Genomic DNA, 27,294 nt, shown 5'->3' with positions numbered 1-27,294 from the left:
GAGGAACCAAAATGCCATTAACTCTAGAAGAGACCATGTGGCATTTTCACCAGGAACGGTCCACTTCCCTACATTCGTGGATTTATAACGATAAGTTCATTAATGCTTAAGTTAAAAAAAAAAAACTACAAAAGTAACTGGGCAAACATTGCTATAAATACCCCTGGAATGTGGTGCAGAAGTATTTGGAACTTTAGGGAACAGTCATGCAATGCCTAGAGGGGAGTCTTGAGAGGTAGGTCCTCCTGGGTGGTCTGCAGCCCTTGTCTCCTTCTGCCCACGAGTCGGACTCTCGAGAAGCAGGACCGTGTGCGTTCTACCAGCCGGTCTCTGACTGCAGCGCTGAGCGTGTGTCTTGCTCTTGGAACGATGGTGTTTGGTGTGAGGAATCTGGATGAAGCGGGGCAGCCGCGAGGTCTCCCTGGACGAAGGCGCTCCGCCGAGTGCCGCTGTCACGCGTGAAGACGCATCATCACCACGTTGTCCTTAGGAGAGTCGTGCCGTGTCCCGCTGGCGTTCCTGCCATCTGGCTGCTGCAATATTTAGAAAAGAGCCGCAATGTTTGACTGACTGTGGAGAGCGTGACAAAACAAACGCGGAGAGGGAACTCTTCTATGTGAGCTGGGGTGGATGAGGCAGTGATTAATTCCTTTTTATTCAGTACAAGACCAAGGAGACCTGGGGCTCCCAGCGGATGCAGGGCAGGCACAGCACCTATGGTTTCTCCGTGGCTCCAGCCAGTAACACACTTGACACTCCCCCTTTGCGATAGGCCCGTGCCTTATGCCTGTTCCAGCGGGAACCTGACCCGTGCCGTTGTGCAGCCGGGGAACCATGCCGTGCCCCGCACTGGTGGCGTGCCAAAGAGACTCGGTGGAGCGGAACAAGGGCGGCACAAGAGCCCGGTGAGCCTCTGGGGGCCAGGCACTGCGGAGGATGATTTTCAAGTGTGTCTTGAAGGACTATTCATCCTGTGTAGGCGATGTATTCCTGCAAGACACTGATTCCGAGATAGCGCCATCCAGAAACAAGTGCCAGGCTGCCAGGGGACTGTAAGTCGGCTCCTGGGAGGAGGGAGGAAGAGGCAGGATCCAGCCTCTGTCCTTGAGCTTCTGAGGCCCCGTGTGTGTGCAGGTCCACGCGTGTGTCAGAGCAAAGCACCCAGGCTGCCGTGCACTCAGCTACAGGCTCACAGGTGCCGAACACTCAGAGTGCTGGTCTGGGCTACCAGCTTGATAATGTGTGTAAAAGCACTGCAACAGCCTTATCAGGGAACTGATTCTCCTTATTCACATTATCGGTTGGGACACAGAGGCCAAGAGCTAATCTGCTTTAGGGATGATCATGTCAGGCCCTCCTCTGGTCCACCGGCAGCCCACTCTGAACCCCAAGGTGCCCTTCACCTGTCTGACTTGCCTGTATTGCACCTGAGCTCCTGGGGGCGGGGGGTGGGGTGGGGACTGGGTCCACTTCACCTCTCTTCCTAGCACCCGGGCCATGCCTGGCCATCATAGGCACTGAATGAATGACTGAATGAGTGAATGAATATTTTTATGATCCAAGATCAAAAGCCAGTTATTTTTGGATTACCTGTCCTTTTGATTTTTACTGCCTCATTCTGTCTGTTCATATGGATTCTCCAGCATCACTGTATGGACAAGGTATATGATAGATACCTCCTTTAAAGATGGAAAAGGCTCAGCTCAGGCCTTTACTTCTTTTAGAAATCAAATATTTATTGTTTCTTCTTTTGTATGACCTATGTAATTCTGACTACCTGGGTTTGAATCTTGCTTCCATTACTTGTCGTATGGTTTTGGACACATTACCTAACTTCCCTGTGACTCAGTTTACTCATCTGTGAAATGGACATCATCATAATGGTACTTACCTCCTATCGGGGCAAAAAAGGTAGGTTCAGTGCTACAACAGTGCCTCGCTCATAGCAAGGTTCGATAAACTAGAGACTACTTATTATTGTTATTATCTGAGACTTTAAAAAATTGTTTGCTTTAAAGGTTCCCTGTTCCCTAAAGCATTTGAGGAACTTACAAAAATAGGTAGTAACCAACATGAAATTCTTAGATAATGCAACTGGAGCCAAGAGAACACACGGACTAGAAAATGAGATAAAAAGCCAGAGCTGTCTTAGAGAACAAGAATGTATCTTAAGGCACAAGTATTCTCCAGAGGTGTGTGTACTAGCAGGTCTAACACAGTTTCTGGAGGTGGGATTAAAAACCTGTCAGCTTCCCAGCAGCCAAAACAAAGAGAAAAATACAAACACTTGTTACTCGATCCACAGTGACCAGGAGATAACAACAGATCAGTTACCCAGCTTTTCCTGGTCCTGAAGACTGGGATAATTTTCTCCTGATGGGTCTTCAAAGCAGTCACTGTCACCATAGATGTAAGTCTTCCGCCCGGCCCCTGCCCTGAGGACAAGGGAACCTTTGTGGAAGAAGCAACAGCGAAGTGTTCGCTGCACCGTTACTGACCGAAGTTCCAGTGATGTAATCCCAGAGCCCAGTGGGACCCCGGTCACAGCTCTTCTGGGAGGGGCAGAAGTCTGTGGTGCGAGGACCTGCTACTTCCTGCTTTACTGTGCACCTGCGAGAGTAGAAAGACTCTTTTTCCAAAGGTTATCGTTCTTGTGAGAATCAGGTGAACCATTCCATTTCAAGAACATTTGCTCTGGCTGAAGCCATTGAAATGAGCCAGATCCGTTTACCCGATCCAGACAAAGTCTGAAGGGTGTCATCACACACGCACGCTCATTACTACACACGTGTGTGCTGGTGAATTTTCTTATTACTGGTGGTCCCGTCAGCTCCCTTAAGCTGCAGTTTTATCACACTGTTTGGAAAAAGAAAACCCCAGTGCCATCTACGATCTCTCAAGCCCCTTATTGCTTGCAGTATGTCTTGGTGGTAAGAATAAAGAGTATTTCATTTTAAACTATTTTTAGTAACTGAAACAATGATCTTTTTGATATATATAGATAGATATATCTATATCTATCTATCTATCTATATATATATATATATATATATATATGCATGCACTAAAAATCTGGCTCTGTTGTGCATATATGTATATGACTTGCATCAGGATTGCATTCAGCAGCCAAAACAAAAGAACGTACCCATCAGAATCTGGCCCAAACAGTTACAAGTTCCATTGTGTTGTGGAACTGGACTCCCAAGAAAAGCAGTCTGGGGCCAGTGCAGGAGGTCAAACGATGCTATCAGAGGATCAGCCTGTGTTCATCACCTCAGCCTGTAGGACCTCATCCTAAAGCTGGTTGCCTCGTGGCCACAAAATGGCTGCTGCGTCTCTGGGTTTACCTCTGTACTACGGGCAGAAAGAAAAGGAAGGTGTAAAAACCAAAGAGGGAGGGCCCTTCTATTGGGGAGGGCTTGCTGTTTTATTCAGCAAGTGACACCCTCCTTGGAGACTTCTCCCTCATCTCATTGGCCAGGGTATTGTCACAGGGTTGCCCTGTAAATGTCTACCCTGTAAATATTGTCACAGGGTTGCCCTGTAAATGTCTAATAGCCTGAAAAATCAAATATTTTTAGCTGAGCCAATTGCAACTGCCACCCTTCCCCAAAACGAGGGCCTCTGCTATGAGAAAGAAGAGGGAAGGGTGGTTGAGTAGGCGGCCGGCAGTATCAGCCTCCTGACCTCCTTCCATCATCAGCTGTCCATGGCCCTGACTTGATTAGACAATACAGAAGAAGTGCTGTAATTTCCCAGTTCTCTGTACAGTTAGCATCAGAGAACGGGACGCACTGGCTGCCTTATGTCAAGATTCCTGTGTCATTGTCACCAGCCCTGCTTCTAAATTTCAGACCTAAATTTCCATTTGCCCAAAGCACCTCATATGCTTCAGATTAAACTCACCTTTCCCTGCCTGTGCACCCCCATACTTTCTCTTGTCTTCTTTATTTAACACTAGATTGTCTTGGCAAGGAGTCTCAGGGTGACCCCGGCCTCTTCCTCCCTGCTTACCCCAGACAGCCAAACCCACACCGCCCTTGGCCCAACCCCATTGCCTGTCCTAACTCACACAGACACCCATCTTCCCTCCTGCGGACTGGCCTGCCTGTTTGCTGCTGCTTCTCCTCATAATTCACTCTCCACACTTGATGCCCACGGTGCTGTCTTTAAAACAAGAATGTCTACTGTCGTTCCTTTCTTTAAAAGCCTACAAAATCAGGCTCTCATTCCTTGACAACCTGGTTCTGTGAGCACATGCTCCTCGTCACCAGTTGCCACACAGATGCACACGGCACAGCTTTGTTCTGCCCTCGCCCCCACCCGCCTCAATCAGGGGGGCCTGGCTCAGAGCTCTCCTTGCTTTTCACTTGTCCATAACCCAGGGGAGCAATTAAGTACATGTTTATGTACATTTCCAAAGCATTTTATACTTCTATTAATATTTTTTGTCCTGGACTCTGTTTTGCCTGATGGTAATCATGCTGTATCAGATTAAAAAATAAAATAACAGCCTTCTGAGATTAATGCACGTACCCTGAACGTCACTCTTTGGAAGCATCCAATTCAGTGGTTTTTAGGGTATTCAGAGTCACACAAACCACGGCAACCTCTAATTCCAGAACAGTTTCCTCACCCCCAAAACAAATCTGTTAGCGGTCACTTCCCATTGCCCCCACCGCCACGCTCAGCCCTGACGACCACTAATCTGCTTTTTGTTTCTTTGGATTTATCTATTCTGGACGTTTTCTGTAAAAGGAATTATGCAACTTGTGGCCTTTTGTGACTGGCTTCTTTCACTTTAGCACGACGATTTTGGAGTTTGTCCATGTTATAGTACGTATCAACACTCCGTTCCTTGTTGTTGCTGAACAATAGTCCCTGTGACGGCCGTACTGCAGTTCGTATATTCGCTCCTACACTGGTGGACATGCGGGTGGTTTCTAGATTTGGCCCTCGGCAACAACGCTACTATAAACACTCACGTGTAGGTTTTTGTGTGGGCATTCGTCTTCATTTCTCGGAGTGGAATTGCTGGGCTGGACGGGAACTGTTTAACATCTCGAGGAACTTCTGAACTTTCCAACGGGGCCGCGCCCCCTGCATTCCACCCGCGGTGGACGAGGGGAAGGGTCTGCACCGGGTTTTCGTGTCTGTCCTGGGTACGGCTTTCAGTCTCTTCCTTTCAGAGTTTTAAACACCCTTTCGTTTCAGCGTGTTTCTCGTGAAGAAGACAGAGCTGACTTTTTAAAGCCGTTTGCCTATTTCTGTCTTTTAGTAAGAGACTTTAATAATATGTTTACAGTTATTGTGGCTGACATATCAGAACCTATGTTGTCCTTTTATATACTGTAGGTTTCATTGTTACCTTTTCCTTTTTCCCTGTTTGCCTTTTGCTAGAAAAGTGCCTGGCACATAGTAACTTTCCATACGTAAGAACATAGACTATTGTTTGCAGGTAGCAGCTCTGTGTCTATAGATTTATTTATCGAATATGTGTATATTGATCACTGCAATTCCTGTGTGCGGTTTTGCTGCATGACTAGCAATGTGTCTAACACAGAGAAGAAACTCAGCAAATATTCGCTCCCTGACTATGCGCAGTCTGACCCACTCATCAGAGGCTGGGTGGAGTGGCCAACAGTGCACCCAGGTTCAAGGTCAGTGCACTGAGGCTGGGTACAGTCGTGTGATATCCCAACTGTTTGACCTTGGGCGGATTACTGTATATATTTGAGCCTTTGTTTCTTCACCTGTGAAATGGGGATGATAAAAGCATCTGTCATGTAGAGTTGTTTCAGGGGATGAAAAATAATTATGTCAACAACAATCGAAGTTCCTAGCACAGGTGATTCACTTAGCACGTGTGAATTATTGATGTGTTGGTGAACCTTTCAACAAAGCCTCTGCCAGCTGTGTATGCCAGTGTTAAAACATCAATTGTAGCCCTGGCTGGCGTAGCTCAGTGGATTGAGCTCGGGCTGCGAACCAAAGTGTCACGGGTTCGATTCCCAGTCAGGGCACATGCCTGGATTGCAGGCCACAGCCCCCAGCAACCACACGTTGATATTTCTCTCCCTCTCTCTCTCTCTCTCTCTCTCTCTCCCCCTCTATTCCCTCTCTAAAAATAAATAAATGAAATCTTTAAAAAAATCAATTGTGTTTACCAAGGGAATAAACTTACAGTCAAAAATGACATTGGCCCCTTTGCCATGTGTCTGACGTAAATTATTGCTGCCCTAATAGAGCAGGGGACATTTTTTCCTCACATGCCAGAACCAAGCCACAGGACTAAGGGTGCGCTTTGTACTGCCTTTTAACGACAGAAATAGATTTTAAATCTGTAGTATTGCTTAAAGCTGTTGCTTTTTCTAGCACCCTTTTAAACTTTTAAATGAAACATTTTTCTTCAGTCGTGCTGCTCTCCAGCAAGTAATACAGCTTCGGAAATAGGTGATGTAACTGCCCCAAACGAGACAAGCAGGCGAACATCTCTCCCCGAATTGAACATGAATTTCCCCCCATTTTAACAGCTTTTGCAGGACTCTTTTATTTTTTCCCACCCAAATGTGTACTGCCTAGGGTTTTAGAGTTTCACCTGCAGACCGACAGGGATTGGTGGCAGCTGGAGCCAGCTCACAGATGGTTCCTGCCTCACGGACAGGCCGGCACTAACACTGTTCCTCGCTGCGCGCTAGCAGCCACGTGTTAGGAGAGGATCAGACCTTTGGAGTTGTGGGCTGGTGTGAAGAGGAGGCTAGCATTCTGCCCTTGGCTATTTTCTAAGCACCTGGGTCAGTCACCTTGGACACTCGTGGGTGGCTGTTGGGGTGATGATCAGCCGTCCTGGAAGTCGGCGTGCAGGGCCAGCCCAGGGAGGCCCAGGGAGGCCCGGGGTCAGCCCTCAGTATTGATCCTTGCGCGCTCAGCCGCTGGCCACCGGACAGATGGTCAAGACGAAGTTATGTTTTTCTTTATTCATTTGTATTTACCTTCTAGATGTGGAGAGGTCTCATACTTTATTTTGTGCAATGCATTTTTTAAAATACTGCTTCACGGTAGTCCCAAGAAGGCAAACCAGAACTCTCATTTTTTAAAATTAGTTTTTCAAACAGGTAATAATGCAGGCATACCTCGAAGGCATAAAAACGATATGCCAGTCTTTCTCATACCCCAGTCTCAGGCCCTCTTGTTATCCATTCCTTCAGGGATGTTTCAAGCATATAGACACACAAGCATGTATGTGTACCTGTATCTTATATATGTTACAGGTGTGCTTATAGGCACACACACACACAACACAAGTAACGGCATGCCCACTCAATATGCACCTTTCTGCTGCCGGCTTTTCTTCACTGGACATGACCTGGAGACCCCTCCACAGTGGCACGTGCAGGACAGCCATGTTCTTTCCAACGGCCACCTGGTGTGGCTGCGGAAAGGCGGGGACTGTAATTTAGTAACGCATTCCCAGCCAATGGCTACATAGGTTATTTCCAGCCTTTTGCTATTAAAAAGAATGCTGCAATACACAGTATTTCTCACAACTGTATCAGTGAGATAAATTCCTGGAATTAAAAGGTGTATTTTTTTTTACTTTTATTGTCTGATATTTATTTATTTCTCTTTTTTTAAGATTTTATTTATTCATTTTTAAGAGGGAAGGGAGGGAGACAGAGAGAGAGAGAAACATCAATGTGTGGTTGCTGGGGGCCATGGCCTGCAACCCAGGCATGTGCTCTGACTGGGAATCGAACCTGCGATGCTTTGGTTCGCAGCCTGAGCTCAATCCACTGAGCTATGCCAGCCAGGTGCTTAAAAGATGTATTTTTAATTTTTTATACACTTGCTCATGGGCCTTTACAGAAAATAATGTTAATTTACATTTCCACCAGTAACACGAGGGTCTGCTCCCCCCCCCACCCCCACCCTCTCTCCACCACGCCTTCGTCAATCTCGATCTCGGCCCATCTAAGTGTCCGAGTGTGGTTCTCACGCGCATCTTCTCGTCCGGAATAAGGTCGAAATGCCACTTGTGCCGCCGCCTCGGTGAGCTGCCTGCCCCTGGTTCGTCCTTCTGCCGTGTGACCGATCGCCATCGTGGCTTTGTGGGAGCGCCTTAAAAGGCAGTGAAGGGAAAGGGCCATTTTGCTGGAATGTTTATTGTGCTGTCGTTTTCCCCCGGTTTGTGATAGGACTTTCTCTGTTAATGCCATTTTCCTCCGATTTGTGGCATGGCTTTTGGCTTTGTTTATTGTGGTTTTATGTCTGCATGTCTGTGCTTGTTTTTGCAGAAACCTTTTTCCTTTATAGCTTTTAGAAAAAACTTTTCTGACTTCGAGAACTTAAAAAAAATACTCCTATATTTTGTTCTATATGATTTTGTGTCCTTTTTTAAGAAATTAAAATGTTTATCCCTTTGGAATATATTTTAATGTAAGACATGAGATCCTTACATGGTTATCTAACTTTTTCCCTAGATTGCTACTCAATTTCCTCAATAACTTAATTAATAGCTTATCTTTTTCCCACTTTATGTGCAGCATTTTTCCTTTTATCATACCCAGATTTTCCAAAAATTAGGTCAATTTCTAAACTCTTTGTTCCATTCGCCTCACTACTTCTCCATATAATTGTACCAAATTTTTAAAATAAATGTGGCTTTATAATTTATTTATAACCAGTGATTTTAGCTTTCCATGTGAACTGTAAAATCACCTTGTCTAGTTCTTTTTTAAAAAGCTGTTTTCATTGTGATCACATTAAATGTATAAATATAAGGAACATCAGTATTTGTATGATATTTAGTTTTCCTAAGAATAAAATAGTTTTCAATGTCTTCACTGTATCTCAGTAATGTTTTAAAGTTTATTCATGTCAGTCTTTTCACATTTTGTTAAATTTATGCTTTGGGAGGTTTTTAACAAGTTGCTATTGTAAATATAATTGGTTCTTCATTATATTTTCTAACAGTAATTGTTTATATGCAGGAATACTTCTGAATTTTGTTTATTGGCTTTGAAGAGCCACCTTCTCAAATTCTCTCATTGTTTGAAATAACTTTTCTGTTGATTCTCTCAGGTTTTCCATGGGCATTGCCACATCATCTTGAAAAAAATTATCATTGAACCTCCTTTCCAAGTATTGCATATTTTATTTCTTTCTCTTACCTAATTAAAAGGACTGCCACCTTTAGGATACTGATAAACAGTAGTGGGAATGGGCACATTCTTGTCTTGTACCTGACTTTAATTAGAATTTATTCTTTCCTCATTTACCATGATGTATTTTGAGGAGAGGACCTTATGCTTTTTTTCTTTTGAGCTTGTAATATGGTGCATTCAATCAGTAGATTTTCTAGCACTGACACATCCTTGCATTTAATTGCTACTTGGCTGATATGCATTATTTTTAATGGGTTGCTGAATTCTGTTTACTTGTACTAATTGTTTTTTCCCTCAACATTCATAAATGAGATTGGTCAGTAGTTTAGTTTGTTCTATTTTTCTCAAGTTTGGGTCTGACTGCTACATGGTAATTAACTGCTCCTTAGAGGATGGGCAGAATTCAGCCTGGAACTTGTCTGGCCTTCATGCTTTTTAGGGGTTTATCTCTGACAACTTCCACTTTTTCTTCTGTTTAGATTTCTCCATGTCTTGGCCAGCTCAATAATTCATATTTTCCTAGACGGTTGTCCATTTTGATCCAGGATTTCCAATTTCTTTGTCCAGATTTAAGCGAATTTTTTTCATGTCTTCCATTATTATCATTTATTTTCCTGTTCTCATGCCTTATTTTGTATGTTTTGTGCTTTCTCTTTCTCTCCTCCTCATTTTTGATTTGGTTAGATAATTACTTAGATTTTTTTTCTGTTTTTCAAAGAATAAGTTTTTGGATTTACTCGTTTTATTGGCAGTGAAACGGCAGCAGAATGTGACAGGCGATTAGACCTCAGCTCAGCAACCCTAGCGCTTGCATCCTGGCTGACGAGGAATTCAGAGCCAGCACTCAAACTATAAGAGAAAGTTTATTTAAAATGTCAAAGAGGCAAAAATGAGCTGTAGGAGAAACGGGCTGAGGATACAAGTTACAGAAGCAATAAAACATTTAAAACTCCCTGGGAATTTCAGAGAAAGAGAGAGGCCAGGAGAGCGTGCCTGGGGGAAGGCGGTGGGGCAAGACACTGGTGTGCGCCCTAGAGAGAGCCACACTGGGTTTCTAGGCTTGAAGGCTTTTCTCTCTCTCCAAAGGCGGGGATTTCAGGGGAGATGCCAGTGAACAATCCCAGTGGAATGTTCACCAGTGTTCCAGGTGTATTCTTTCAGGGCCTCGGTCTCCACTGATTGGTTGGGACCAGGGCAAGGGGTCACTAGTCAGTGCAGCTGGTCCTGATGTCGTCTGTGGCGTCTCTGGTCTGGTTTTGCTGCCTTTCTGGGCCCAGAGCTGAAACACAGCTGAGGCCTGGATGTATTTGATGCAGGTCAAAACCTCATTGCCCTGGGGGCTCGATGCTTAAGGGTTGTGCTGTGGCCTCCTTGTTCATTCCCCATGTAAGAGGGCCTAACCTGCATGATTAGCAACATGCCAGGGGAGAAAGGTCATGAATCACAAGACCAGTGATATGAAAGGTCAGGAGTCTAAACTGCATGACCAGTGATATGCTAGGGAAGGAAAGGGCACCCTCTGGGCGAGGCCCTTGTGTTCCCAGTTTCGTCTGTTGTGAGGTACCTGGGGATTCCGCCCTGGCGACCTCCTGTCCCTGGGTTCTTATCCTTGCTCTGCTCCTGTCTGTCTGACCACAGTTGCATCAATGATCTTTTTTCTAATTTCCAACTATCTGGTTTTTTACTTCATCATTACATGCTAATGCCTTTCTTCTGCTTCTTTAGTTTTATGATACTGTTTTATACTTCTTGAGAGCTTTGAATTCTTTGTTGTAGAAACATAATTTTGTATGGCTATGACTTTCGCTTTGCATCACGCTTTAGCTGTTTCCATACATTCTGGTTTGTGATGTTTTCATTATCTTTATTTTCTAGGTATTCTTTAATTCAGGTATTTATAGCCTCTTTGTTCAGGATTATAGAAATCTAGTTTTTATCTCAAGATGAATTTCCATTTCTGAGTTTCCCCCTCCTTATTATCTTGAAATGGTTTCCAAAAAAAGAGAGAACAGAGATATTTTCACCCCACCATCTGCAAAGTAGAAGCCCTTGAACTCGGCTTTACTTTGAAATGTGTTTTCTAATTTAAAAGACTAAAAAGACTCCCCTCTGCTGCCCTTTAAGACGTGCTTCCTTTCTCATTTCCAAGGAGCCACCATATCTTTAATTAAGAAAATTGCATTTGAAAGAACTTAACTTTTTGGATAGAATCGTATATTCTTCTTCATTTCTTTAATCCTTATCTCAAAGCTGTCTGCTTTTGGTCCCCACATTCATGCAAATTGGGAAAGAAGGAAAAGTCTGTACCTTTTTGTAAATGGAGAAGTAGATGGGCATTAAACTGAGAATTGGAGACCAGTTCTCCCAGCTGGCCAGTTACAGTCGTTTCTCTTCTATGCCATCGTTTCTAACAGGTAAAGCTTTTCCAGTGAGCGCTGTACATTTTGAGACCCCCAACATCCAGAGTCCATTCCCACACTGATAATGAGGTCTGCTGTGGGACGGGAATTTCTCCTGCACTTCTCTTCCCTTCTTATTTCAGCTTGTACTATTTTTCTTTAATAATCATTAAGACTATTTCACCTGCAGACTCACCCAGAACTTACCTCATGTTCTGCTGCTGAGGTATGTCTCCTTCTTTTGCTTGAGCGGTTGGCCTGGTGATCCCTGATGTACAGGCTCCGGCAGAAGTCAGGCTTGCTTGAGTGCAGTTGGTAGGGCATGGGGATGTCTCCCACGAGATGGTCAGCAATTTGACTATTTCATCTAAAATGTCACATGGTGCACTTGGCTGTGATATTGTTATGTCACAGAATTACATGCTTATGATTTTGTAATAAAAATGGGGAACTATTTGTGCCAGACCCTGTATATGTTTTCTCTTTGTTCCCATAGCAATACCAAGGCAATGGTGTTCGGCATTACCTTTGACCTTGGCGATACCAAGATACCTAAGACATAGTCTCTCCCTGTGAATCATTCAGTAGGCTGTGGTTGAGTGGCAGGAGACACACAGGCACGTGGAAAGAAAATTGCCGGAGTGCCTGGTGCTGTAATAAAACTGGGAACAAAGTACTACGGATTCGGCATCTGTGCCAAGGGAGGAGTCTGTGCAGAGAAGCTGGTGCCTGAGTGTGTCGGAGAGGGCTAGGAGGAATGTTCCAGGTGGAGAAGGCCATCACATGCAGCCTGAATGACACGGACAAAGACACGGAGCCATAAAGGAAAAGTATGTAAGGAAATGTGACGAGTGTGATGTGTGTAAAGGATAGGACACGCGAGACAGAGTGGAGGATACGATTAGAACTTGGCTCGTTAAAGAGCCTTGCAAGATGTGACATTGGGGAGTGATGCCCTGTCATCTGAGGGGTGAGACCTCCGGCCAGTTGACCAGGTGTGGCTGCCAGTGGATTGCACTAGTTGTCACAGGAAGGAGTCTGCCTCGTGGCAGAGAGGAGGGTGGCTCCTTGCAGCAGGTGGTTTTGATAGAGTAGGCGGTTAGACGTGAGCAGAGTGAGGATGATAAGCCAGGTACAGAAGGTCACCAGGGAGGAAAGCTGAGGGCACCCAGCAATGGGCAAAACTGAGGACACAAGACTTTGCCCTCCCGGGGTGACCTTTCCTCCCCTCTCATATCACTGGTCATGGGGCTTAGACCCCCTGACCGTTCATGTCGCTAGTCATGTGGTTCAGACCCTCCCCTGACCTTCCCTCCCCTGGCATGTCGCTAGTCAGGTGGCAGAGCCCCTTAGAGGAGGAATGGGGGCTGGAGATCAGCCTCATGTCACTCCCTCGCATAACCATCCCTTAAGCACAAAACCCTCAAGACAAAGGGTTCTGAACCACGTCGAATGATCTTAGGAATGAAGCCTCGGGTCTGCTGACCACAGTCAGAGTTTGGGTCCAACCAGGGAGGACATCTAGGCCTCGGCTGTGTTTCAGTGCCAGGCCCAGAAAACTTCTCTCTGCCTCTCTTTTTCCTAAGTGCCAAAGGCCCCCTCCTCCTTTTTTGTTTCCTCTGTAACTGGTTTCCTGAGCCCACGCAGCCCAGCTGGCTCACCTTGTCTCCCTCGGTGACTTTCTAAATAAATGTTCTCTTATCATCTGAGTTCCATGGCTCTGAGTTTTTTCTTTGCCAAACCCAAGCACCAAGGGTGCTGATCCGAGGTCTGGTGCCATCCTGGTGCCGCTTCCCCCGTGACAGTTTGAGGTTCTAGCAGAACTTCGAACTGCGTGAGGGACGGAAGGTGCCAGGCTCTACTTGGCCCTTGTCCGGCCCACGCTGCAGCTGTAGGAGTACGGTGACCATACGTAAACCCACACGAAGTCTCAGAAATAAGCATTTATCTCATAGACTTGTACCCTCTGCCACCTCTGGTCTGTACAATTTTTCCTCAGTGATGCCCAGAACAGCATTTTCGGAAATAGTTGCAATCCCAAGTGGAAAGTTACCACCTTAACCTCAAAGAGCAAAACATGGCCCTTTTCATAAAATCTAACATCATAAGATGAGGAGATGGTACTTTATTTTGTAAAATGACTCATTTTTGTCACACTCATTGTGGATTATTGTTGAATAATAAACTTCTTTTGTATAGTCAAAGCATGCCTCGACTTCCTAAAATTAGAGATGCCATTTTTCAGAAGCGTGGCTGTTATGTAAAATGAAGCTTCCTTATAAATGTGTGATTAATATCATGTATTTTTAATAAGCCTAGTTCTTATTTTAGCGAATTCAAAGGTAGCAGAAAAAATTAAAAGGCAGGAAATCAACATTTTCTCCTTTCACCCTTGGGATCCACACACAAAATTTTCATGGTGTTTAGCTGTAATATAAACACCTGAGTCGATGATAAATATTACCAATATCTCCCATTTTCCCTTTGCCAAATACTGTGCAAATATTATAATGAATTCAATGAATAACCTGAGAACAGATTTGTGTTTCAAGAAGAATCTCATTTAGAAAAGCAATGTATGAGTTCATTGTAGGTGTGACTTGCTAGGTTTCACACTGGATTGTGGTTAAAGTGTGTCTTCCTTTCAGAACTCACACAGACAATGCCGGAGGCATTTCGGCAGCTAATTAACTTTAATATCCGGTTAGAGCTGAGCAGATTCAGCTCCAGCAGCCATTGGTGGGGCCGGTGTTTCTCAATTGTCAGAAACTCTTCATGTCACCTCCGTGGGAGGTGAATGGGCATTCAGGTCGGTTTCTCTTTCACTTTCGTGGGCCAGTCCCAATCCTAAGTACCAATGCCAAGTTCATGGAACCGGTCTGCGGGAATTAAATGAGTCTACAGAAACAGGGCCTTTATGGTAAAGGACCTCACTTACGACTGACTGTGTGCGGCAGGGTTTCATCACCGGGTGTATTCTGGAACAGGCCTTTTCAAACTTGAGGGGGCACAAATATCACACGTTGATAAGATACTCCTCATGATTCTGTTTCGTGGGATGTTTGCGGAACCCTGAGGATGTGGCAAACAGGGCCACATTCTTAGCATCTGATGGCAATGGATACATCATGGTGGGGTGGGGGGACATCTCAGTGGAAGTCCCTGGAGGTCTTTTCGTGGAACTGCCTCATGGACCCCGGACTCTGCTCACTCCCCACCCCGACTGCACAGGGGTGGCTGTGCATGGCTCAGGCAGGATGAATATGAGAGGTAGGGGTGCTTGTGACCTCAATAAATCCCAAATCCTCTTCCCTGCAAAAAAAAAAAAAGATTCTGATTCAGGTGCAGGGTGGAGACTTGGTCTTTCGTACGTGCTTCTACATTCGAGAGCTGTTCAAAGCCAGCCCTCGCCCAGGACGCTCATTAGGAATGCAGAATCTCAGGCCCCACCCCAGACCAAGGGAATCAGAACCTACATTTGAGTGCCAGCTCCTCCACTGGTCCGCTGGCTAACTCTGGGTAACTTGCCGAACCTCTCTGTGCCTCAGTTTCCTCATCTGGAGAATGGAGATGATAATAGTATCTGTCTAGTTGGAGTGTTAGAGGCTTATGGAAAACTCCAGCGGCAGGGCCTGACACATGCACACTAAGGGCTGTGTCTGAGCTGACGTATTTTACAAACATCAAGGATTTTTTATCCTGTGCTTTGCATTTCCCCCCTGCCCCGTCCCTTGCTTTTCTGCCAACGTGCCCCCTCCTCCCTAAAAGGATAAATATTTTCAGGACTTTATACCTTGGAGGAGGGTGAGAGTAGCAACTCCCCCTTAGCCTGTAAAGGAAGGTCTTAGCCAGGAGAGGTGGGCCTGGGGCCGATGATCTTACAGGCGGGAAGTCCCAGGAGAGGGCTGAGCACAGGGGATTCCCATCGGCCCCTGCTCCGTACGTGAAGAGGAAGTGACCACAGGAAGTGACCACTCTCCTAAGTCATTTTCATCATCACCTGTAGAGAAGGAATTTTTTAAAAAATTCTTTATTATTTTATTTATAGCCTTGGCAACTCTGCCGCTTGCTTTTTGAGAACTTTTTATTTTTTTTGGTTTGTGACTTCTATGCTTCTGGGCTTGTGGGTTGAGCTCTTGGCTGCAGGGTCCTTTGATCAATAAATGACGCATGTGTGGGTGACGGGACTCCGCTGAGACCTCAAAGTGAGAGATGGGCCACCCCCACCCGGGGCTCCTTCACCTCTCGTAGTAGCCCCTAGTAGCCTGCAGGTGAGATATCTCTGCTCTTTTCCCTGATTTCATAGCCAAAGAAACAAGAGACTCAGTGGGACAGTGTAAACACAGGGAAAGTTATGAGCATGTGGAGAACTTTATTTCCAGGTTCCTACTGAAATGTGTTTTTAGAACCAGCAAAAGATGCCATTGCCCAATAGCGGCAGTAATCCTTCTTGCTTATATTTCTTAAACAGGCACATTTTCTGCTTGGGAACAGCTGTAATGTGACAAACTACTCTTTCGGGGGAAGTAGGAGAAGAACAACTAGTAGGTAAAAGTGCTTACTCTGAGTTATTTGTCTCCGCAGTAACTCCCAAAGCCCAGTCGCTGTATATACTGATGTAACTTTCTATACCAACAGACTAGGCAAGCCCAGCCCCGTCTGTCACGGAATGGGCATAGACAAGCCAATCAGGTGGGGTAGGAGGCGGAGCAGAGGGAAGGAGGCAGAGTCCATCACCTACCGCCAATAGCCATGAGCTCCCTTCCCTTCCCCCCTCCCCCGCCAGCTCCTGGTAAAGAACTCGCTCTGTGGCAGCCTGTGGGTTCTGTGTGACCTGCACACATGTTCAGTTGGTCCACTCTCTTTTTTTTACAGTTCATTTTCCATTTTATTTTGTATTGGTTTCAAGTATACGGGTGAGTGGTTAGACGACCGTACACTTTGCATAGTGTCCCCCTCAATATTGCCAGCATCCAGCCGGCACCATACTGGTTGTTTTTTCTTCAGGATGCTTTTGAACTAGGCACCTACCTTTCCCAACGGGGTTTCACGTGGAAATCTGGATCTGGGGGCTTTGGGGGGAAATGGGACAATCTGGCCAGTCCTGGGCTCACATTCCCTCTGGCTGTCAGTCTCTGCCAGAGCGGAGGGGAAGCCTCCTGCCACCAGCCCAGGCCCTGTCCATCCCCTGTCACCTCTGAGTCCATGGTCCCAAGTCACATCCTCACCTGCAAGGGATGCTGGGAAAAGGAGATCCTGGTTTCTGGGTGGAGGAGGCAGGACTAGTGAGAAGTTCTTCAGGCCCAGGAAAAGTGTGCAAAAGTTGCTGGGTGACATCAGCAAGACAGATGTCCACACCTACCCAGGGAAGGGGACACTTGCAGAGGAGTTCGGTGTCACTGAAGCTGCTGGATGATTCCAGGCGCTTCCCCCTCACTCCCACCCGTATTCACAGTGCTGCGGGCCTTGTCCCACGGCCTCATCTCTGCCGACATGCCCCTGTTTCCAACCCCGACAGAATGCTGGAGCCGCCTTCTCACCTGCTGCAGAAGGCAACGGCTTCTACCAAACACTGACTCGTTGCTCCTCACCTCCTGGTGTCCGAGTGCATGCCGACATTCCCTAGCACTACACCCCTCTCACAGGCGCTTCTCTTACCCCGCCTGGTGTCAGAGTGACTTGTGGGCCCAGAGGTGGCGGGGGGCGGGGGGGTGGTGATAAATACAGCTTCCCCACTAAGTGTCTGCTGCGTGTCGGGACCTGATTTCTCTTCTCCGTAGACACTCTTGGTGTTCAACCTGATAGCAAACTAAGAGTTAAGCATTATAGCTACTTTGCAAATAAAGAGAATGAGACCCACCGAGGTCAGGTGTCTTGAGCAAGGCCACACGGCTGGGAAAAAGCAGAGGCGGAGGGAGAGGCCAGGGCTGTCTGATGCTGTCCCGTTTCCCGGGACTCACAGAGAAGCGGTCTTCATTCCATTCCCTTTGCCACCTCTAACAGTGCAAGAATATCTAACCTGCATCTCCACGCTGATTTTCAGAGTTATTTCCTGCATTAGGAGACAATATGAAAGCCTTTGAGAGTTGTCTTTTCAATCCATCTCTTTTCATACGTGACAGAGCAAAACAACACGTTTCCGTGTATCGGGCGAGCACAAAGCATCGGAGAGCTCCTGGAGCTCTGCATTCTGCTCAACTGTCAGATTTTAACACGTGCTCCTCTCAGCAATTGCTTAATTGTTACCCTTGTCAGGAGGAACCCTTCACAGACATCGAGTACTGCATATAAAAATATCCTTTAATCTCAGAGTTTGAAACATCATTCCTGTGATTTCAGCAAGACAGAAGCCCAGGGGTACCTAATCGTGCTCAGGTTTCTGAGGACAAGCCAGGTGGGGAGCAAGGATGCTAACGAAGCGCAGGGGCAGCAAGCGGCAGAGCTGTCCTTGTCTAGATGAGGCCCCTCTCCCTGGAGGGTCCCGGAAATATCTTTAAATCTTTACACAATGGAAGCAGAGAGTCGGTGAAATGAAGAAATGAGGTTTGGGGTCAGAAAGGCCAGGGCTGGTAGTCTTCACGAAATTTCGTAGAAGCTGCTTAACTGCTGTGAGGCAGAAGTTGGTGATCTGCCACAGGTCAGTGTCTACCCACAGAGCTGTCGGCAGGGTTAACTAAATCCATGGACTGTGAGCACCTGAAGCAGTGCCAAGGCCGTTGAGGGGGTTCGAAAATTACACAGTCAGTCCTCCTTACTCACGGACTCCACAGTTCACTAGTCACCCACTTGCTGAACTGTACGTGTAACCCCAAAGTCACTTCTCAAAGGGACACTCTGCCTCCTGGTTTCGGCTCCCATGCTCCGTGGGCGCTAGTGCCCTTGACTCCTGCTGTTTAGCGCCATGCTTTTCAACACGTTGTGCTCTTGTTGGTGATTGCGCTGTCTCCAAGTGCAACATTCAAGTTCGGGCTGGTGTTCTTGAGTGCCAGAAGGCTGTGAGGTGCCTGACACAGAAGATGTATGTATTAGATAAGTTCCATTCCATCTCGAGGTATAGTACTGTTGGCGTGGGTGCAGTGTTAATATATCAGCAATATATATACATAAGGTGTCTTTAAGCAAAAACACACGTAAAACAAGAGTATGTATTAACGGGGTGACAATAATCTCATAACTAAATGTTCACGGGAACCTAACGCTGTACATCTCCTAGGAGCAATGGTTCAGGGGCTCCTAATAACTCAGCGTTCATGGCCACTTTATAAAACATAGCTACCTCAAATGAGGACATTGGCTATATTCTCTTTAGTTCCTGTGTCAGATAGGTTAAAAGGGAGTGGCTGTAACAAATGAACTCCAAACCGTTTGTGGCTTAACACAGTAGACCTTTATTTTTCAGGTGTTTAACATCCAATCAGATGCTTCGTAGATGGCCTTAAAAAAAGTGAGTCTGGAGCCCAGACTCTGACACCTTCTGGCTCCGCCCACTCCTAGGACCTGGGCGCCCAGGCAGTGGATGGGGGAGGAGACAGAAGTGTGTTGTGGGTAGGTCTTCATGGGCCAGCCTACAGGTGGAAGACATCACTTCTGCCTTCTTTCCATTGGCCAGAGCTCAGTCACATGACCCCAACTAACTGCAAAGGCAGCTGGGGAATATTACCTCCCTGTGTGCTGAGGAGTTACGTGAATACCCCTGCCACAGTTCTCCATAAGGTTACTTCCTATGGTCATGTCCTAAAACCCTCACCCAAGGATATGTTTATAAGTTTTAGATAGAGAGGAAGGGCGAGAGAGAGAAACATCCATCGGTTGCCTCCTGTATGTGCCCCGACTGGGGATTGAACCCACAATCTAGCCATGTGTCCTGACCGAGGATTGAACCCTTGACCTTTCGGTGTACAGGACAATGCTCCAAACAACTGAGCCACCCAACCAGGACTCTCTGATCATTTTTCCCTTGATAAATGGTGAAACCCTTAAGTAAGAAACATTTAAGCTTTTCAAGCTACTCTTTTAATCCATTTCCAGTTCCTCACCAAGGCCTGTCTCCTCTCATCTGTCTTGGCTAACAGATGAAATCCTCATGTAATGAGACCTCCGTACATGTTTTCCCTCATTCTATTAATACTTCAGCCAACCCTTTAATCCTTACTATACATTGCGGACTGTAATTATTTTTGCTACTGAACTAAGGATCAACCAGCACCTGCTATGAAATAAAGTGCTAAAATATAATTAACTGATTGTTTATGTTTGTTCCAACTAAATTGTGGGCTCACCCCCAACTTGCTTTGGCCTTCAGCCAATGAAATGCCAGCTTTGTCCACCCTACGTTATTGAGTGTATTAGATCGTGTAACCACTGACGTGACCAGGGAGAAGTATCTACTGTACTACCCTCTGCATCTCTGCCCAGTTGTACGGTAGCTTTATAGTGTGGGCTCTCATGAGCATTATTATTTTCTCAGTCTTTCTGTTCTTGTTTTACCAGCAAGGGAAGGGGCAATGATGCAGTAATTATGAGGCTTTGGTAATTTTCGAGGGTTACTTCCTAAGAAAAATATGGTCTCTTACAATGATCAGCTCGTGTACCTCTATGGGACTCTTGCGAAAATGATCAAGGACTCTTTCCACCAAAAGTTGAACTTTTTTTTTTAAGATTTTATTTATTTATTTTTAGAGACGGAAGGGAGGGAGATAGAGAGAGAGAGAGAGAAACATCAGTGTGTGGTTGCTGGGCATTATGGCCTGCAATCCAGGCATGTACCCTGGCTGGGAATCGAACCTGCGACACTTTGGTTCGCAGCTCGCACTCAATCCACTGAGCTACGCCAGCCAGGGCTTCAAAAGTTGAACTTATACATATATTTTATACCATTTATAATTTGTGTACAATTGTAGGGGATTCTTAACTCTGCTGAAAACAAAGAACTATTGATCTTAGATGATTGCTGTGGAAATTAATGAAAGTAGCCTGTCACATAGCAGCCAACCAGAGCTAGAATGCATTAAATAAACCAAATAGTAGACTCTGTCTGGAATAAAGTGCCATGTTACATCATTGCTTCTTGCTTCTAGGAGATGTGAACATTAACATGGAATAACACAAATGCCAGAGGATTTTAAAGTTGAAGAAGCAGGCACAGGCCTTGTTCTGACCTAACAGTCACTATTGGGATGGCAGAAACACAGATTCACCCCTGCCTAGGTCTGATGTCTATTTCTGTTTCTGCCTAAACTGTGATTTTAGATTCTCGTATGGTTTTCCTCCTCCTTGTAAACTGTGGGGTTTGCCCGCAGTGTGGGTTTTAAGCCTTTGCAGTGTGCCCTGGTGTGGATTCTAAGACACACACACATGCACACACATGCACACACATGCACGCACATGCACACACACATACCATGCAGACACATGCCATATTGATTTGGAACTCAGGTGTCTACAGTATTAACTGTTCAAAACAGACCTGTCCGGGCAGAATGGTGCCCAGGAGCAAACCAGATAGGAAGCTTTTGCAGAGAAGTGTCATGCCCCCACCCCGATGATTGCGTCGAAGCCACAGAGAGACAGCAAGAAAAATAAGAGCTGAAGGTAGGAAGCAGGAGAATGACCAATGACCTTTGTCAGCCTTGCTCGGGGCTGCTGTCTTTAGTAACGTGTAGCCTGCGGCAGGCAGAAAAGGTTCACTTCCGTTCCGTTTGCTCTGCTTGGGAAAAGCAGAGTATGGACCGAATATGTTTTAAATTGCAACAGAAATGGTAAAACTAAAAGTGTAATGCTAAGGAGGTAGAAATCAGTTATTTGGAAAAATCATGGAATGCAGTGTTGCTATTTATGTTTCTATTAATTTTGATACATAAATAGCTACATTTTATCAGTTTCTTCACCCAGTTCTCTCCAGAATCTGGCTGCTCTTTCAGTCTCCAGCCCTTGGCACCATGTCTGCCTCACAGTGGACACTCGGTATTTATTGAGTGAATGAATGAAAGAATGAACAAATGAAGGAAGGAATGGACAAATGAATGAAACTATAATGTCCATATGTCTGCATGACATGTGTTACCTGTGTGTGGATAAAGGCATCCACGTTTAAAACCTTCTCTTCTCCTTTTCAGAGCCAACACCATTCTCTGGGGACCATTCACAAGCAAGAGACACCAACGCCTTGACACATGCCGGTGCCTCCGCCGCCGCCACCTCCTCCTCTGCCTCCACCTCCCCCACCTCTGGGGGCTCCTCCCCCGCCCCCACCATCAGCACCCCCGGTAAGACCTGTTTTCCTATCTCCTTTACTGCCCAGCGGAAGCTACTTTGAATACACTTGAGCAGGAGGTTTTAAATGTTCAGAAGCAGCCACCACCTAGCTCCCCTGTGACTGGTGGCATCTCAGGCTGCTGGCTGCGGCAGCTGCAGGGTCTGGTTCCGAGAGAAGCCAGCCAGTTATCTCTCTCCCTCGTCTTCGGTAGCTCCCACCCTCAACTTCAGTGTCGTCTGTCTGCAGACGGCTACATAATTCCTCTTCTAATTGCTCCTGCTAGAGACAGGCTTCCTGAGTCCCCCTAATCAACCCTTCCATCTCGCTGGGAACCTCCGTGGAGAGGCCGAGCCGGAGTGCACAGCCAATGAGGCGTGCTGCAAAGGCAAGTTCCAGTGTGTAATTGGATGGTGATAACGATAGCTTGGGCTTCGGTGGCCCAGTGCTGGGCCCCAGTCAGAGAAGTGTCACACGAAACGCCACAATGAAATATAAATCTCTAAATGAAATGTCTCTATCTGCAGCAGATTGAATTCAGTCCATTTCAGTTCGTGTTGCCGGATACTCTCTCTCTCGGATTAATGGCTGGGTTTGCGCTTAGAAGGACAGGCACGGAGGGTGGCTTTCCAAAGAGAAATTCTCAACCTTGGCACCGCTGACGTGGGGGGCCGGATCATTTTTGTTGTGTGAGGCTATTGTGTGCATTGCAGGATGTTTCGGGTCAGATAGAGAGGTCTCCTGTGTTCAGTGGGAGATGAGAGATTCGGCTGTCCCAGTGACGTGGAGTGCAGAGGCAGGGCTGATAGGGGTGAGGGGAAGCCAAGTCAGCCGGGTCCAGGAATCAAGCATCACCTGCAATCCCCCCCCCAGCTGTGCACGCCTCTTCTCAGGTGTGCGGGTGATGCCACTCCGGGGAGGACTGGTTATGGAGGGAGGGCCTGAGGCCCCGGCACAGGGCCACCGGCCACAGTGAGAGTGTGAGTGTGCATGGGCTGTCACCCCTGTGACCTCACCTTTGCATGCAGACAGTATCGGAAGTGCCAGGGACCTAGACCTGCCTGAAACTTGGTCCTGGCCCTTGAACGGGGTGGAATGAAAGCACATAAGGTGAATTCCATCTGAAAGCTCTCTGACCAGTGCACAGAGAGAGCAGGAGTAAGTGTTGAAATTCCGCTGCTGAACTTGACCCCAGGAAGGATAAAAGAGGTGGACCATTGTTTATAAGTAAACATACATGACAGTGTTACATGGGTCTTACACGGACTCGCTAGCACCAAGCAGTGCAACTTACAGTTGTTTCAAATACCACGATACACCCATGCACTGAATCAGAATAAGTAAACTTATCAAAACCTGTATCATTGGGGACTTGGGGAAATTAGCCCTTTCTTAAAACATGGCTGGCGACACAGAAATACCTGGGCCTCAATGCTGAATGGGTCTTTCGGGAGTGTTCTCCGGCAGCAAACAGTGGACCCAGCGTATCATACTTTTCCCCCTGGTAATCCAGTAATTTCAGTTTTGAGACTGACTTCATAATTAACTCTAAAGGAACCAAAAAGAAGTTTTCCAAGGATGTGCACAGCGATGCCACTCACCGTATTTTGCCGTGTATAGTGTGCACTTTATTGCCCAAATTTTTGAGGTAAAAATAAGGATGCACATGATACGTGGGCATAATGGTTGCACACCATGGGTGTAATAATCCCTGTATAATGCACACAAAAACGTGGGTGTGCATTATACAGGGAGCACTTTATACCCAGCAAAATACAGCATTCTAGTGAAAGAATTAGATCTTAAGTGGTTTATGAGCACTAAATTACATGTGTGATGTCATGTTGTTAATTAAAAAGTGCATTATGCCATAGTGGTAATTAAAAATTACATTTGTAATTGTGCTGATTATGAACGGTAGACATGGAATGATGGATTTAAAACACAGTGAAATTGGCTATATAATATATGTAATAAATAGAAAAGATCAGAAAAGAATTTTTAGGTCTGATAAAATTTTTTGTTTCATTAGAGAATTCTTTTTTTTGAAAGGTGCTTAAGTAAATATAAATAATTCTACATTTGATTATTTTTAGCATTCCCTCCCCATTCCTTTTTTTTTTTTTTTTTTGCCATCTTTCTCATGGAGGAACAGATCAATTTAGGATAAAAATAGCCATGTAAATTTTAATATTTAAAAAAATATCTTTTTCTACAACCTTGGAAAAATATTTACAGTGCATATTTAAAGCAAAAAATTAGCACCCTTACTGCATAAAGAGCTCTTACAGATTAATGCAGAAAGGACAAATAGAAAATTAGGCACAGGATGTGAAGAGGTAGAAGAAATGCAAATGTTTCCACCTCATCACAATTGAATGTACATGAGTTAAAATAATGAGAAATCATTTTCACCTATTAGTTTGGTGATAGTACTTTTTAAATGTTGGCTGGAGTACCAGGAACCAAGTACCCTTAATGGGAGCAAAACTTGGTCTAATTCCCTAAAACACAATTTGTTAACTTAGATCAAATCCCTTTAAAAAATTGGTGTGCTCCATGACCCAGTTTCACTTAAGTAATTTTCCTTAAGTAACTAATTATAAATGTATGTAAATAGTTAGCTATAAGATATTAATAAGAGCATTATTTTGTAAGAGCAAACAAAAAAGAAATGAAAATCTAAATTTTTAATGCCAGACAATTCAATAAATAAATGATTATATAATCTACAAATGGTATACTAATATACTAGACAAACATTAAAAATCATACCAGAATCATTTTGTAACTTCCAGTATAATGATTAACTCAAGCAAGGGTCATCTATAAAAGCTAGAACCACTTAATGAAAAGTTTTAGGGGAATAGTATGTTCACAGAATTCCAAGTATCACTCACAATTACTTCTAATTACAAAGGGAAAATGTAGCTTTAAAATGGATCAAGCTGCCCTCATCCTTGTGGCTCTGTTAGTTGGAATGTTGTCCTATGAGCCGAAAGGTTATGGGTTCGATTCCTGGTCAGGGCACATGCCTAGGTTGTGGGTCCAGTTCCAGTTGGAGAGTGTTTGGGAGGCAATCAATCTATCGATGTTTCTCTCTTACACTGATGTTTCTCTCTCTCTCTCCCTCCGCCCCTCTCTCTAAAAACAATGGGAAAAAAAGGTCCTTGGGTGAGAATTAACAATAATAATAATAATAATACTATAAACTGGGTCAAACCTATCTCTAATAGAATGACCTTATATCATAAGCCTTTTGCTGGGAGGCAACAAGAAACCCCTAGCGTCACCCTGGAGTGATCTGCCCCAAATGAACAGACTCGTAAGCCAACAGCTGGACACACCCCAAACTCGGGCCCTTCTCCATCGGAGACTGGCAACCAGGATGCAGCCCGTGGTCCAGTTTCTGTGCCGCCTGCAGACTCACAGTGGTTTTCACACTGTCAAACGGTTGAAAAAAAACAAGGAAAAAACAATATTTCATGACATGAAATTGTATGAAATTCAAATTTCAGTTCATCAATAAAGTTTTAGTAGACTTCAGCCATGCTCATTCATTTATATATTATCTGTAAACCATTTTTATGGTAATGGCAAAACACCTTTTAAACACCTTATTATCCCCCCCAAAAAATCCTATTCTTGTCACTAGTCAACCTGTATTTTTTAAATTATACTTTAGTAGTAGTAGTGGTAGCAGCAGTATATTTTGAATTTTATCAATGCAACTTTTATGAAAATTTGGGGTTTGGGTGTTGTTTTATAGTACTTACATAAAATCCATGATTTTGCTTCTTGGCCCACAATGCCTAAAATATTTGGCCCTTTACAGAAAAAGTTTGCCAACACCTGTCCAGGAAGACAGCTGGCTTCCTTCAGCCGTCCTGGGTCACCAGCAGCCGCGATCTTGCATCAGATCGCGTCCCTCCCCCGCCTCACTGTTCAAGGACTTCCCATCCCCCTCCTAAAGGCAGCCCACTCAGCTCCTGCCATCTGGCCCCGCCTACTGCTCACACCTCGCACTGGGCCTCTCTCCTCGTGTCTCCGCTTTAAGGCTCTAACTAAACTGTTCTGTTTGTCTCTTACTGCTCGGCTCAGACGTCACTTCTTTGGGGCATCACTTCCTCACACCCCACAGTGGAGCTTGTAACATACATTTAAACCCCGCCTTCATAGCACCTATCAGTTTTTAATTTTGCTTTTGTTTGACTGGGGTCCTTATTTTATGGTTTGTGGTCTTTTCTGTCCATAGTGCCGGGCTCACAGCAAGCACTCCCCTCATTGAATGAATGAATGAATGAGTGAGTGAGTGAGTGAATGAATGCACGCATGCATGCATGAATGAATAGGTGTGTGAACAGGGCTCAGAAGTAGAGTTAAACCTCTTCACAACTAGTGTGCAGGACTTTAAACATGGATGCTCCTGGCCAGCAGGGCAGATTTTATGTCATCTTTGCAAGGACAGGGCATTTTGTGTGATATGTCTGATCAGGCTTCGCCTTAGCTCCGGAAGATCTGCAGCTTAGACCAGGGCTAGAAGTTCTTTTGTTTCCTCCTCCTCCTCCCTCCTACTCTCCCCTGCCTGCCCCTCCCATCCTGGTCTCCTTCACTTCTCTAAAGAGCATCTTTTCTCTTTCCACGAACGTGGGAGTCAGCGAGCAGCAAGGCCAGTGGAGCCTGCTGATTTCTGGAGCAGGCCTGAAGCCAGGCAGTCCTCGCCAGCCTGTCTCACTGTTTTTCTGGCCCCCTACTTCCCCCGTCTTTTGAGCTCCACTCTGTTTCTCAAGCATTGAAAATCCAATAGCAATACAAAAGTTGCCTGCGTTGTGCATTGGTCCACTCATAATTAAATTATCACTGTTGCTTTGGAGACAGGATGTGACTCTCTTCAAAACCTAAAAAGGAATACAATGGGTTTGATTTTTGAAATGCAGCAGAATTTTACGGAACTTTTGTTTTAAAATCTGCTTTGACCTCTAGGTCGTGTCCAAGATGAGAGAATAAACTCCTAGACGGCCTGTGATTTGTTTTCTCGTCACAGTCACATGACACTGTCTACACAAGAGGAAGGAAATATGTGTGCCTCTGACCAGCCGATAACTCCTTTGCAGTTGGGTTGCCCAGGCCAAGCCTTACCGCAGGGGCGTGGCCACAGCATGAGTTTATTTGAAAAGTAGATCCCTAAGCATTATTTTTTAATGTTGCTGTTCCAGCTCAAACCTCCTAAGGAGGAAGCCATTCTTTCTTTTAAAACAGAAGGGAAACTGGCTGGATAACCATTTATTTACCATGAAAGGCAACACTACCAGGTAAGAAGACACTGTGCTTGCCAGGTATTTATTTCTGCCTGCCTCTTCCAGGGTGTCAAGGTTTAAAATGCTTAAGGAACATTATAATGAAGAGCGTACTGTGGTCCCTGGCTGTTCGGTTCCCTCCTTACTGTTGGCCAGAGCCTCTGCATTCAGGCAACTCCGTG

General features: G+C 45.4%; 1 protein-coding gene across 1 annotated transcript in view; it reads left to right on the top strand.

Moving 5' to 3' along the window:
- WIPF3 (WAS/WASL interacting protein family member 3) overlaps positions 1-27,294 on the top strand; it is a 73,232-nt gene that overhangs the window by 2,549 nt on the left and 43,389 nt on the right. The window contains exon 2 of the mRNA XM_036010450.1: positions 21,679-21,828. Coding sequence (XP_035866343.1) covers positions 21,736-21,828 — 93 coding nt within the window. The 5' untranslated portion in view covers positions 21,679-21,735. The remainder of the gene's footprint in view (positions 1-21,678; positions 21,829-27,294) is intronic.

The sequence above is a fragment of the Phyllostomus discolor genome, chromosome 10, assembly GCF_004126475.2.
Source record: "Phyllostomus discolor isolate MPI-MPIP mPhyDis1 chromosome 10, mPhyDis1.pri.v3, whole genome shotgun sequence".
In the NCBI taxonomy this organism is placed as follows: domain Eukaryota; kingdom Metazoa; phylum Chordata; class Mammalia; order Chiroptera; family Phyllostomidae; genus Phyllostomus; species Phyllostomus discolor.
Note: the sequence above shows the minus strand (reverse complement) of the source record. Positions and strands in the feature narration are given on the sequence as shown.